This window comes from Polypterus senegalus, chromosome 17 (assembly GCF_016835505.1).
Source record: "Polypterus senegalus isolate Bchr_013 chromosome 17, ASM1683550v1, whole genome shotgun sequence".
In the NCBI taxonomy this organism is placed as follows: domain Eukaryota; kingdom Metazoa; phylum Chordata; class Cladistia; order Polypteriformes; family Polypteridae; genus Polypterus; species Polypterus senegalus.
The window spans coordinates 76,232,292-76,244,693 of record NC_053170.1 but is presented as its reverse complement, the minus strand read 5'-3'; the positions used below and the strand labels follow the sequence as shown (position 1 = coordinate 76,244,693).

The following is a 12,402-nucleotide window of genomic DNA, read 5'->3' as shown; positions in this document are numbered from 1 at the left end:
AGATCAAGAAACTGATAAGACTACATGTATGGAAAGGCTTATGACTGTTATTGGAAAGAAGGGTGGCTATATTGGTCATTGAATGATTGATTTATTTTTTTTGAAATGTCGGAGATGGTTATTTGTAAATTTTGAGGTGTTTCTTTATTATTCTCACTATAACAGATGAAAATAAACAAGTGAGATGGGAAAATTTTCATTTTTCCTTTAGTTGCATAATAAATCTGCACACTAATAGTTGCCTAATAATTGTGCGCACATATGTATTCCCCTGATGATGTTCACACTCACATTTCTGTTGTGAAACATTCAGGTTTCAGGTTTATTAACATTTTGGATTGACTGATAGCACTGTGTTTGTTCCATATTAAAATTAATCCTCAAAAATACAACTTGCCTAATAATTGTGCACACAGTGTGTGTATATTATATATATATATATATATATATATATATATATATATGTGTGTGTGTGTGTGTGTGTATATAAACTGCTCAAAAAAATTAAAGGAACACTTTGAAAACACATCAGATCTCAATGGGAAAAAGAAATTCTCCTGAATATCTATACTGATATAGACTGGGTAATGTGTTAGGAACGAAAGGATGCCACATCGTTTGATGGAAATGAAAATGTTCAACCTACAGAGCCCTGAATTCAAAGACGCCCTAAAAATCAGAGTGAAAAAATTATGTGGCAGCCTAGTCCATTCTGCCAAAATTTAATTGCAGCAACTCAAAATTGTATGCAGCACTTTGTATGGCCCCTGCGTTCTTGTATACATGCCTGACAACATCGGTGCATGCTTCTAATGAGATGACAGATGGTGTTGTGGGGGATCTCCTCCCAGATCTGGACCAGGGCATCACTGAGCTCGTGGACATTCTGAGGTGCAACCTGGTGGCATTGGATGGACCAAAACATAATGTCCCAGAGGTGTTCTATTGGATTTAGGTCAGGAAAGTGTGGTGGCCAGTCAATGGTATCAATTCCTTCATCCTCCAGGAACTGCCTGCATACTCTCACCACATGAGACCAGGAATTGTCGTGCACCAGGAGCCACTGTACCAGCATAGGATCTGACAATGGGTCCAAGGATTTTATCCTGATACCTAATGGCAGCCAAGGTGCCTTTGTCAAGCCTGTAGCGGTCTGTGTGGCCCTCCATGGATATGCCTCATGAAGTCTTTCTGGTTGTTTGATCAGAGACATTCACACAAGTGGCCTGCTGGAGGTCATTTTGTAGGGCTCTGGCAGTGCTCATCCTGTTCCTCCTTGCCCAAAGGGGCAGATACTGGTCCTGCTGATGGGTTATGGACCTTTTATGGAGCTCTCCTAGAATCTCCTCCATGCCCTTGAGACTGTGCAGGGAGACACAGGAAACCTTCTGGCAATGACATGTATTGATGTGCCATCCTGGAGAAGTTGGACTACCTGTGCAACCTCTGTAGGGTCCAGGTATCGCCTCATGCTACCAGTAGTGACAATGACTGTAGCCAAATGCAAAACTAGTGAAGAAACAGTCAGAAAAGATGAGGAGGGAAAAATGTCAGTGGCCTCCACCTGTTAAACCATTCCTGTTTTGGGGGTCATCTGATTGTTGCCCCTCTAGTGCATCTGTTGTTAATTTCATTAACACCACAGCAGCTGAAACTGATTAACAACCCCCTCTGCTACATAACCGACCAGATTAATATCCCATAAGTTTCATTGACTTTATGCTATACTCTGATTAAAAAAAAAAGTGCTCCTTTAATTCTTTTGAGCAGTATATTTTATATATATATATATATATATATATATATATATATATATATATATATATATATATATATATATATATATATATATATATATATATATATATATATATATATACATACATACACACACACAGGGAGTGCAAAATTATTAGGCAAATGAGTATTTTGTCCACATCATCCTCTTTATGCATGTTGTCTTACTCCAAGCTGTATAGGCTCGAAAGCCTACTACCAATTAAGCATATTAGGTGATGTGCATCTCTGTAATGAGAAGGGGTGTGGTCTAATGACATCAACACCCTATATCAGGTGTGCATAATTATTAGGCAACTTCCTTTCCTTTGGCAAAATGGGTCAAAAGAAGGACTTGACAGGCTCAGAAAAGTCAAAAATAGTACGATATCTTGCAGAGGGATGCAGCACTCTTAAAATTGCAAAGCTTCTGAAGCGTGATCATCGAACAATAAAGCGTTTCATTCAAAATAGTCAACAGGGTCGCAAGAAGCGTGTGGAAAAACCAAGGCGCAAAATAACTGCCCATGAACTGAGAAAAGTCAAGCGTGCAGCTGCCAAGATGCCACTTGCCACAAGTTTGGCCATATTTCAGAGCTGCAACATCACTGGAGTGCCCAAAAGCACAAGGTGTGCAATACTCAGAGACATGGCCAAGGTAAGAAAGGCTGAAAGACGACCACCACTGAACAAGACACACAAGCTGAAACGTCAAGACTGGGCCAAGAAATATCTCAAGACTGATTTTTCTAAGGTTTTATGGACTGATGAAATGAGAGTGAGTCTTGATGGGCCTGTGGCTGGATTGGTAAAGGGCAGAGAGCTCCAGTCCGACTCAGACGCCAGCAAGGTGGAGGTGGAGTACTGGTTTGGGCTGGTATCATCAAAGATGAGCTTGTGGGGCCTTTTCGGGTTGAGGATGGAGTCAAGCTCAACTCCCAGTTTCTGGAAGACACCTTCTTCAAGCAGTGGTACAGGAAGAAGTCTGCATCCTTCAAGAAAAACATGATTTTCATGCAGGACAATGCTCCATCACACGCGTCCAAGTACTCCACAGCGTGGCTGGCAAGAAAGGGTATAAAAGAAGAACAACTAATGACATGGCCTCCTTGTTCACCTGATCTGAACCCCATTGAGAACCTGTGGTCCATCATCAAATGGGAGATTTACAAGGAGGGAAAACAGTACACCTCTCTGAACAGTGTCTGGGAGGCTGTGGTTGCTGCTGCACGCAATGTTGATGGTGAACAGATCAAAACACTGACAGAATCCATGGATAGCAGGCTTTTGAGTGTCCTTGCAAAGAAAGGTGGCTATATTGGTCACTGATTTGTTTTTGTATGTCAGAAATGTATATTTGTGAATGTGGAGATGTTATATTGGTTTCACTGGTAAAAATAAATAATTGAAATGGGTATATATTTGTTTTTTGTTAAGTTGCCTAATAATTATGCACAGTAATAGTCACCTGCACACACAGATATCCCCTAAAATAGCTAAAACTAAAACAAACTAAAACTACTTCCAAAATATTCAGCTTTGATATTAATGAGTTTTTTGGGTTCATTGAGAACATGGTTGTTGTTCAATAATAAAATTATTCCTCAAAAATACAACTTGCCTAATAATTCTGCACTCCCTGTATGTATGTGTATGTATATATATATATATATATATATATATATATATATATATATAAAACATATACATATCTACATATATATATATTAGGGTGGGACTCGATTAAAAAAATTAATCTAATTAATTAGAGGCTGTGTAATAATCAATCTTGATTAATCATATGTAAATCACACATGAAAATTTGCCCCAAATTGCAAATGTTTTTTAATTTAAAAGGGTTTTAGTGGCGACAGAATCAAATAATAGACATGGACATGAATATTGTAAACTCAAGCTCTTAATTTCTGAAAAAATGCTTTTAAACTGTATTTCAATTCAAAACAGAAACAAAAATATCATCCCTGGCTAAAATTGGGCAGACTTAAAAATAAAGTGGTATTTTAAGTACTTTAAGTACATTTTCAGAATGGTATTGTCTTTAAATAATAATAACCAAAATTTCAACATAAAGTGCAGTTTTTCTTCTTAAAAAAATAAGTCAGAAACATAAAAGGTAATTTGACCAGCTTCATCTTTAAACTCTGAGTAACCTTAGCCAAAATTATTTTGTACATTAGGCTAAAACAGTGTGATCATTGAACATTTTGTAATTAGATGTAATTAGAATTACTAACGGAGACGGAAGTCCAATGATCCCCAGTAAGAGCCACAAAGTCCGCTTTCTGTAATGCATCTAATTTTTCTTGCTTTTCAGTGTGCACAAAACCATGATTTTATCAAGGCTTCTGTTGGATAGTCTTTTGAAATGAAATTTGCCTCCGATCAGTCTTAGGAACGCGCTTTATTCCGACTCTAACATTTTTGTAGCTCTGATGTGTGCATCAATGTACCAGGAAATCATGCATTGACAAAAGTTCACCTTTGCTTGGAATTGAAAGTGTGATTAAATGCGTTATTTTTTTAACGCGTTATGGAGTACATGCATCAAAGCTTCTCAGCAGTGCTTGTGCTAAGAAAAGGAAACATTTTAAAAATAACGTAACATGATTCTGCGTTAACCGCATATTTTTTCATACGTCTCAAACCAAGGGGATGTGAAGGTAAAATGAATCGGCAAGCGCAGGTACATACTCAGTGCATCCCCTCTCGGGAATCGAACCTCGGATGTCAGCGCTAGAGGCAAAGCCTCTACCATTGTGCCACGGCGTGTGGCTTGTCTATTTAAGAGTATGTAGATCGTGGTGTGTGTGTGTGTGTGTATGTATATATTATATACATATATATATATATATATATATATATATATATATATATATATATATACACACACACATACATACACACCCGTGTTTCAGCAGCGGAGAAGTAGTGTGTTAAAGAAGTTATGAAAAAGAAAAGGGAACATTTTAAAAATAACTTAACATGATTGTCAATATACAGTGATTGTTTTGTGAGTGTTGCTATCATCAAGAATTTGATTATCATTATTTCTTTCAATCAGGTTTTTTGTATTTGTAGGATGTGTTGTGTTCAAGTTATATTCCGTGTTTGTCAATCATTGTAAAGATAACAGGTTTCATTCATCGATTCGTTTCTTACTGCATTAATAAACAGCTCGTCTTCCTCTTTACCTGAGACATGACACACAGCATGCCCGGGTTTTTTTTACACTGTCTTCCTTTAGCGGGATATTGACTTTTTCCACCGTGTGCTTTGTTTCCGCAGTAGCTGCACTTATGAATATGCTTGCATGTATCAGGCGCTTCATATTTTTGCTGCCTTCTCAATTGTGTAATTCGGTTTTGTTCAGCACTCTTTGGAACTGTTGCTTTTTGTCTGTGCACTGCGTCAGTTCACATGAGCCGCTCGGTGTACATGCATCGAAGGTTCCCAGCTGTGCAGGTGCCATCTTGTGCGATATCCACGGCTGTATTTAATGTTAGCTAAGACCCAGCACTTAAAAGTTCCTCTCGCAGTTTCGCTGAGTTTGTGCCAACCACCACCCTGACCATTTCATCTTCCTCTGCATAAGCACAGTCCTTCACCCGTGAATATTTAGCGGCAGTGTTTCTATTGGATTGCCGCTGACGGACGGCCTTATATGGGCAGGCAGTAAATTACATGGGAGGCTGCTTTCAAGCCACTGAACCTGCTTGATGAGGAAGACTTTCTTTTAAATTGAAGAAGAAAGACAGAGTAGGATATTTGCCAGTTGTAACCCGTGTGCTTGTGCCCTGAAGATAAACTCTTTTTTTTTTGGAATATGGGACATTTTCTGCTTGATCAGCAACACCTGGAGAGGGGCAGGAGCCAGATGAGATAAGCCTCTCTGCCTCAAAAGGCTCAAGTCCCTTCCAATCTGCAGGTCAACTCCAACAGCAAGTCTATATTGCTCCAAAGCATCTCATCACAGAGGTCATTGCTAATCCCAGACAACACAGTGTCAATGGTAAGCTTTTCTACAATGCACTCAAAAGGTATCTCCTTGGAACTAGCTTTGAATAAGGTACTTACAACTAAACTACATGTCTTTCAAATTGCATGGACAGAGAGTGTTAAAAAAACAAAGAATACGATTCTACGATAATAGATAGCAATAATAAAAATCCTTGGGTACTGTTTAGAATAGTGGCTAAATTAACAAATGGAAATTCAGATCTACAGTGGAAAATACCAACAGATATTAGCAGTACAGACTTTATGAACTTCTTCAATGAGAAAATTTAAAAAGATCTCAGATCTCAGCACAGTACAAACCAAATACTAGCTTAGCAGACCCTGTCTCACATTGCATTCAGCACTTTAGTAATTTTAATCCTGTAACTGAGCAGGAAGTCTTAACTTTAATTTCTAAAATGAAGCCCACTACTTGTTCCCTAGATCCAGTGCCAACAAAACTAGTAAAAAAAAAAAAAAGTGCAATGGATGTTCTTGCAGTGCCTATTCTAAACATTATTAATAGTTCATTATTGCATGGCACAGTACCTGATGCACTAAAAGTGTCGGTCATTAAACCATTACTTAAAAATTCAGACCTAGACCCACACATACTAAATAATTATAGGCCTATTTCAAATTTACCCTTTCTCTCTAAAATACTAGAAAAAGTAGTCTTCAATCAGCTTCAGTCACACCTACACATACAGTCTGGTTTCCACACTGGTCATAGTACAGAAATGGCACTAACGCGGGTTGTAAATGACATTCTGATATCCTCTGATGAAGGAAACTCCACTGTAAATTATGTTGTTACACTTAAGTGCAGCATTTGACACCATTGACCATTCTATTTTACTGCACAGGCTAGAAAATGATGTTGGGCTTACAGGCACTGTGCTTGCTTGGTTTATTTCTTATTTATCAAATCGATTCCAATATGTACAGAAATGTGCTGACAGTACTCCATCATTATACACAGAAGTGAGATATGGTGTCCCGCAGGGCTCAGTACTGGGACCTTTACTATTTTCACTTTACATGCTTCCACTGGGATCTATCATTAGGAAACATAATGTTAATTTTCACTCGTATGCAGATGACACCCAGTTATACCTTTCATTTAGATCAAATGAAGTTTCTCTGATGTTGTCTTTAATTAGTTGTGTTAGTGAATTAAAGGAGTGGATGGATGAGAACTACTTGTCTTTAAACACAGATAAAACAAGATGTTAATTGTTGGAGGGAATGACGCTGATCACAACAATATTCTCTCATTTAACTCAGTTGGAATCACCATTAATTTTACTGAATCAGCCCGCAATCTAGGAGTTATCTTTGACTCTAGCATGTCATTTAAAGCACATATTACAAAGTTGTCCAAATCATGTTTCTTCCATCTTAAAAATGTTGGGAAATTAAGGTGCTTTCTAAATAAACAGGATTCTGAGAAATTAATTCATGCATTTATTTCTAGTAGGATTGACTACTGCAATGTGGTGTTCACTGAATGTTCAAACTGTTCTTTATACAGCCTCCAGTTAATCCAAAATGCTGCTGCAAGAATTATTACAAGAACAAGAAAATACGAACACATAATTCCAGTTCTTAAATCCTTACACTGGCTCCTGGTTAAGTTTAGGGCAGATTTCAAAATCCTCCTTTTAACATATAAAGCATTAAATGGCCAAGGTCCAGCTAACTTGTCTGAACTTATCATGACTTATAAACCAGAGTGCACATTAAGACCTCAAGATCCCGGTCTGCTTAGGATTCCAAGAATTAATAAAATAACAGTTGGAGGTGAAGCTTTTAGTTACAGGGCCCCTAAAATGTGGAATGGTCTGTCTGCTACTATAAGAGGTGCGCCTTCGGTCTCAGCTTTTAAATCCTGGCTGAAGACTCACTATTTCAGTTTAGCATATGCTGACTAGAGCTGCTGATTAACTGTACAGACTGCATCTCTGTTGTTAGTCATTAGCACTAAAACATAAGTAACATGATAGTTATAATTTGATACTAACCTTCACCTATTCCGTTTCTCTTCTCTAATACTCAAATGTGGCACTTGGTGCCACGGCCCACCTGCCAAGTTGTTTTGCCTGCCTAAGGTAAAGTCATCCCTGATGAAGGATCGCAGGAATCATGGGAAAGAGGGGTCCTTTCATCTGATTAGCGCTATTTCAGCCGTGGAATGGCCAAATGGGGGAGGCAGCTTGATGAATGAGGTCTCCACGACTCTAAACAAATCCAAATCATATTATGTGATATAAATCTACTGTTAAATTCTACTCCGTACTACTAAAATTTTTATTTTTGATACTTTGAGGATTTGTTCTGTTCTGTGTATTGTATTGTATTGACCCCCACTGCATATGGAGGAATATTTCGGACAAAATTTGCTTTTATTTATACTTTTATTTGCGAATTTATTTAACTTTGTCCGAAATATTCTTCATAACTTCATAACTGCACACCCAACCTACCTGGAATGGGATCTCTCTTTAAACTGTCTTCCATTTTTTCTTAACAAGGGTTTTTGTTGGGAGTTGTTTCTTCTCTTCTTAAAAGGCTGGGGGTCTGTCAAGAGGCAGGGCCTGTTAAAGCCCATTGTGGCACTTCTTGTGTGATTTTGGGCTATACAAAAAATAAATTGTATTGTACTGAAATTCCTGTAATATATTGCCAAAGGCAAAATTAACTAAAGTTAAAAATTTCTTTTTTAAATCCCATACTATTATGGCATCATCCTGGGTGATTGATCATTAGCAATCAAAATTCCTACAGCAAAAGCTTGATTTTGTATTAATTTAACTATTTTTGTGTTTGACATATGTTTTGAATCATTGTTTGTCTAGAAGTTTCCCCAAATACACACTTTTTGGTTCTTGGCAGAGGTAGCCAGATTTAAATTTAAAATCTCCTGGTATTTTATGGAGTCTATGATGCCATCCACCCTAAGATAAAGAAACAGGAAGTCATTGATTTTTGCTTTACAGTTCATAAACTCAACTTGAAAAAGTAAGCTATAAATGGGGAGAAAATGCTTTAGTTACACTTTGTTTATAAAAATTTCTGGGGGTGCAAATAATCAAGGTTTGATTCCTGCAAGAAAGCAGCAATAGTACATAGACCTGATGAGCCCCAATTAGAACGAAAAACATGTTGCATGGCAAGTCTATGATCTACTCTCGCAGCTGATATGGTGTGGTGGATGTTTGCCAACTAGCTGACCAACCACAAATGTTACCTGGTAGGTGACTACCCAAATCAGATGGCAAACAGAGAAATGTATATACCCTTTATCTTACATATATTCATTGTAATTAAGATGTAGGCCTAATTAAAATTCCTAAGACAAATAAAAGTAGTGTAGGAGCATCAAGGCACTCATACTCTCAAAAGACTTACCTACTGTACCTTGATTTATAAAAAAAAAATGGTCTTTGCCGGTCCTCTCTGGTTTTTCAGGTGTCATTACTTTTACTGCTAACAGTAACTTGCTCTCCTCTAAGCTAGTGCTGATGCTATTTATATTGCATTCCAAAAATTGAACTTTAAAACTGGAGTAACTGTTCTAGTTGTTTGTTTTTAAGACTTTACCTTTTTTGCTTCTCAGGATCTATGGAGGTTCTTGAACTACCTTGAAATGGATGTGTCACCACAAATAATTGGACCTATTTTATGACAGACAGTGATCAACTGAAATTATCATTTGCCTGTGGACTGAATGATTTTAGAAGGCAACTCACCTAGGACAGCTTAAATAAGGAAAATAATGTGTTCACATATTTTAAGCACAGACTTTAAATTTAAAAACTGACAGATATTATGCAAGTTAAACTGATATCTAGAAGGAGAGCAAAGGTAGAAAGCTTGATCAGTACTAAGATGTTCTCTTAAGTGGTGTGATATCTGTTATTTGTCTGACAGCTGGAATATTTATACATGCCCTTCATGTGGTCAAAAACAAAACAAAAGCACCGAGTGACCTCCTTGAGCAGTGTTTAATATTTTGTTAAACATAAATCCACAGTAAGCAGTAATGAACATTGGATAGCCAAAGAAAAATATTAAAATAAATACCAGGAGAAAGGGAGGGGGGCACAAAACACAGGATCACCACAAAATCTACCTCAAAAAAACTTTTTTTTCCTTAAATTAATGGCAAGACCTAGTAAATGTTTAGAACATAATTTAATGAGAAAACAGTATGTGTAGGGTCTCATTGTTAAAGTCATGTATCTCATTTGGAAATGTACGTGTTTCTACTTTGAAATATCTATTACTAACTCAAATTGGCAGCTATAATAAAATAATAATTAAAAGAGATTACGGAGAATGGTGAATGTTCAACAATCACATTTACTATAGACCTAGGTGACTTTCTCTTGTACTACTTTATAATTAACAGGAAAGACACAAGTACTTACCCCACATGTGGTTGAACTAACAAATGAATCCATCAAGGGGCGGTCCAACATGGCACCAACATCATTTATCATTTCTACATTTCGCCTCTTGAATAACTAAAAAGAAACAGAAAAGCCCTGTTAGCACCATCAAAATACTCAATAAAAAGTAATTAACATTTAAATTATCAGGGTTCCTAAATATTTTCATATGTTTTAACAGCTAAAATTAAGACCTGTTTAGTTCTACCAAAATAATATCACAAGCATAAGCACCTGAAATGAGTTTCCAGAAAAGGGTTACTGGGCTTACTTGACAAGGAGCACATCCTTGTGGAGGAACTGATACTCCTCCAAAATGACAGGAGTCAGTGGAGGTGGTCTGAAAATCTAGCTTGTTTGTTTTGGGCTACGGTTTGGAACGTAGGCTGTAGCAGGTATGGTCTACTGGAAGAACAGCCAGTACCAATACTGGACCTACTGTAGGGATTATATTATATGACCTAGAAAGATATTACAGGTTCTCTATGATTAGTTGGAAAATATTCCTTATGACAGCTTGCCTACTATTTTCACTCTGGAAGGATGCTACCAGAAGACTCAGTAGAACAAGCAAAGGAGTATGTTTTAATTTTGTTGCTCATTTGATATTTGTTTAAAGTGTAGATTTCTAAAAGAAGTTTGCATCATCAAATGTGGCTAATTTAATACAGAATGAAAGTTCAGTGTTAACCAAGGAGAGGTAAAAATAACATGCTTAGCTAAAGAGACTGACATAAAAGTTCTATACAAGCACAGATGCAGTGAAGCAGAATACCTAAGATTTATTATTTTGCCTGGTTTTTGTGTATAACTAGGCATTTCTGCATAGCAGGTGTAAATATAATTCAAAAGAGGGAAGTGATCCAGATATAACCAAACATAATTAGTGAAGCATATAAGCCTACCATGAAAATAGTACAAAGCAGACCACAATGACACAAGTTTGAGGACAAGTGCTCATGCAATAAACTTTCTGGCTACCAAAAGAGAGGCATGAGATTTTAGTTATGCTAAAGGAATGCCTAAGAAGTATTGTCCAATTAATAATAGTTTGTCGGGGTAAATGTGAATAAAATGATCTATGATGGAGGAAAACATCCAATATGGAACATAAAGAAAGGATAAAAGAAACAACCATATTTACAATACCAGCATCTTTGTAAAGGACTGAATTGGAAGTAGTCCACTAACTAAGGCACATAAAGCACTGCATTTCTAATGAAATTCCTAGAATAGCTTAACACAGGAGATCACAAGAAATTGAGGGCAAGATGGTTAGAAGATAAAAGATCAACAAAGTCTCAGCTTTTCTGACTATGGACCATTAGCTGCCACCTAAATTACTCTACCATTGAGTTACAGCTTACAATGGACTAAGTAGTAATTGTTTGTGTCATGTGTTCAGAGTTGTGCAGGTACATTAAATGCTACCAGAGAGAGATGTAGTCTAATGTTGTGATAGATTAGATAAGGATAGCTAGACAGACAGTAGGGGTGTGACGAGATGCTTTTCCCACGAGACTGGGTTCACGAGAACGAGACAAGACTTTTAGAGACTTTTTTTAAAGAAACCTTAATGTTTAAATATATAGCAAAAATAGCCTTTTATTTAACTGAAAAACACAAAATGCAAAAAATGCATGTCCATTTTGAAATCAACTTTTTGAAATAAAACTTCTATTTTGATGAATGATATGCAGTAATAACATGTAAACACTGCAAAATATTTTGCCACAAACTTATAGGCAATTAATTGCACAATAAAATTAAATAGTATAAATAAAAATAAATAATAAACAACACAAATATCCCTTTACGTGCAATTAACCATAATTAGTGTAACTATCAAAGTAGTGCTGTCTTAAAACTCAAGAGTGCAAAACAATGAACAAAATTTTCTTAAGCATGGAAAAAGAGCTAAGACCTAGGTAATGACCTATACAGAACAGCCTAAGATATGGTCATGTTCTTTTTTAAGAATATAAGCATGTCTACATTTTCTGGCAGCAATTGTGACCTCTGGGCAGTGACTATGTCTCCTGCAGTTGAAAAGACACGCTCACTTGGAACAGAGGTCAGGAATGGAAAGATATTCTTTGACAAGTGGAGACAGCAAAGGATATTTGGAGCTGTTTTCTCTCCACCATGTCAGAGG

At 36.8% G+C, this 12,402-nt stretch overlaps 1 protein-coding gene across 1 annotated transcript in view; it reads right to left on the bottom strand.

The window, feature by feature from the left end:
- LOC120518113 (importin subunit alpha-7) overlaps window positions 1-12,402 on the bottom strand; it is a 313,398-nt gene that overhangs the window by 225,598 nt on the left and 75,398 nt on the right. The window contains exon 3 of the mRNA XM_039740716.1: window positions 10,227-10,322. Coding sequence (XP_039596650.1) covers window positions 10,227-10,322 — 96 coding nt within the window. The remainder of the gene's footprint in view (window positions 1-10,226; window positions 10,323-12,402) is intronic.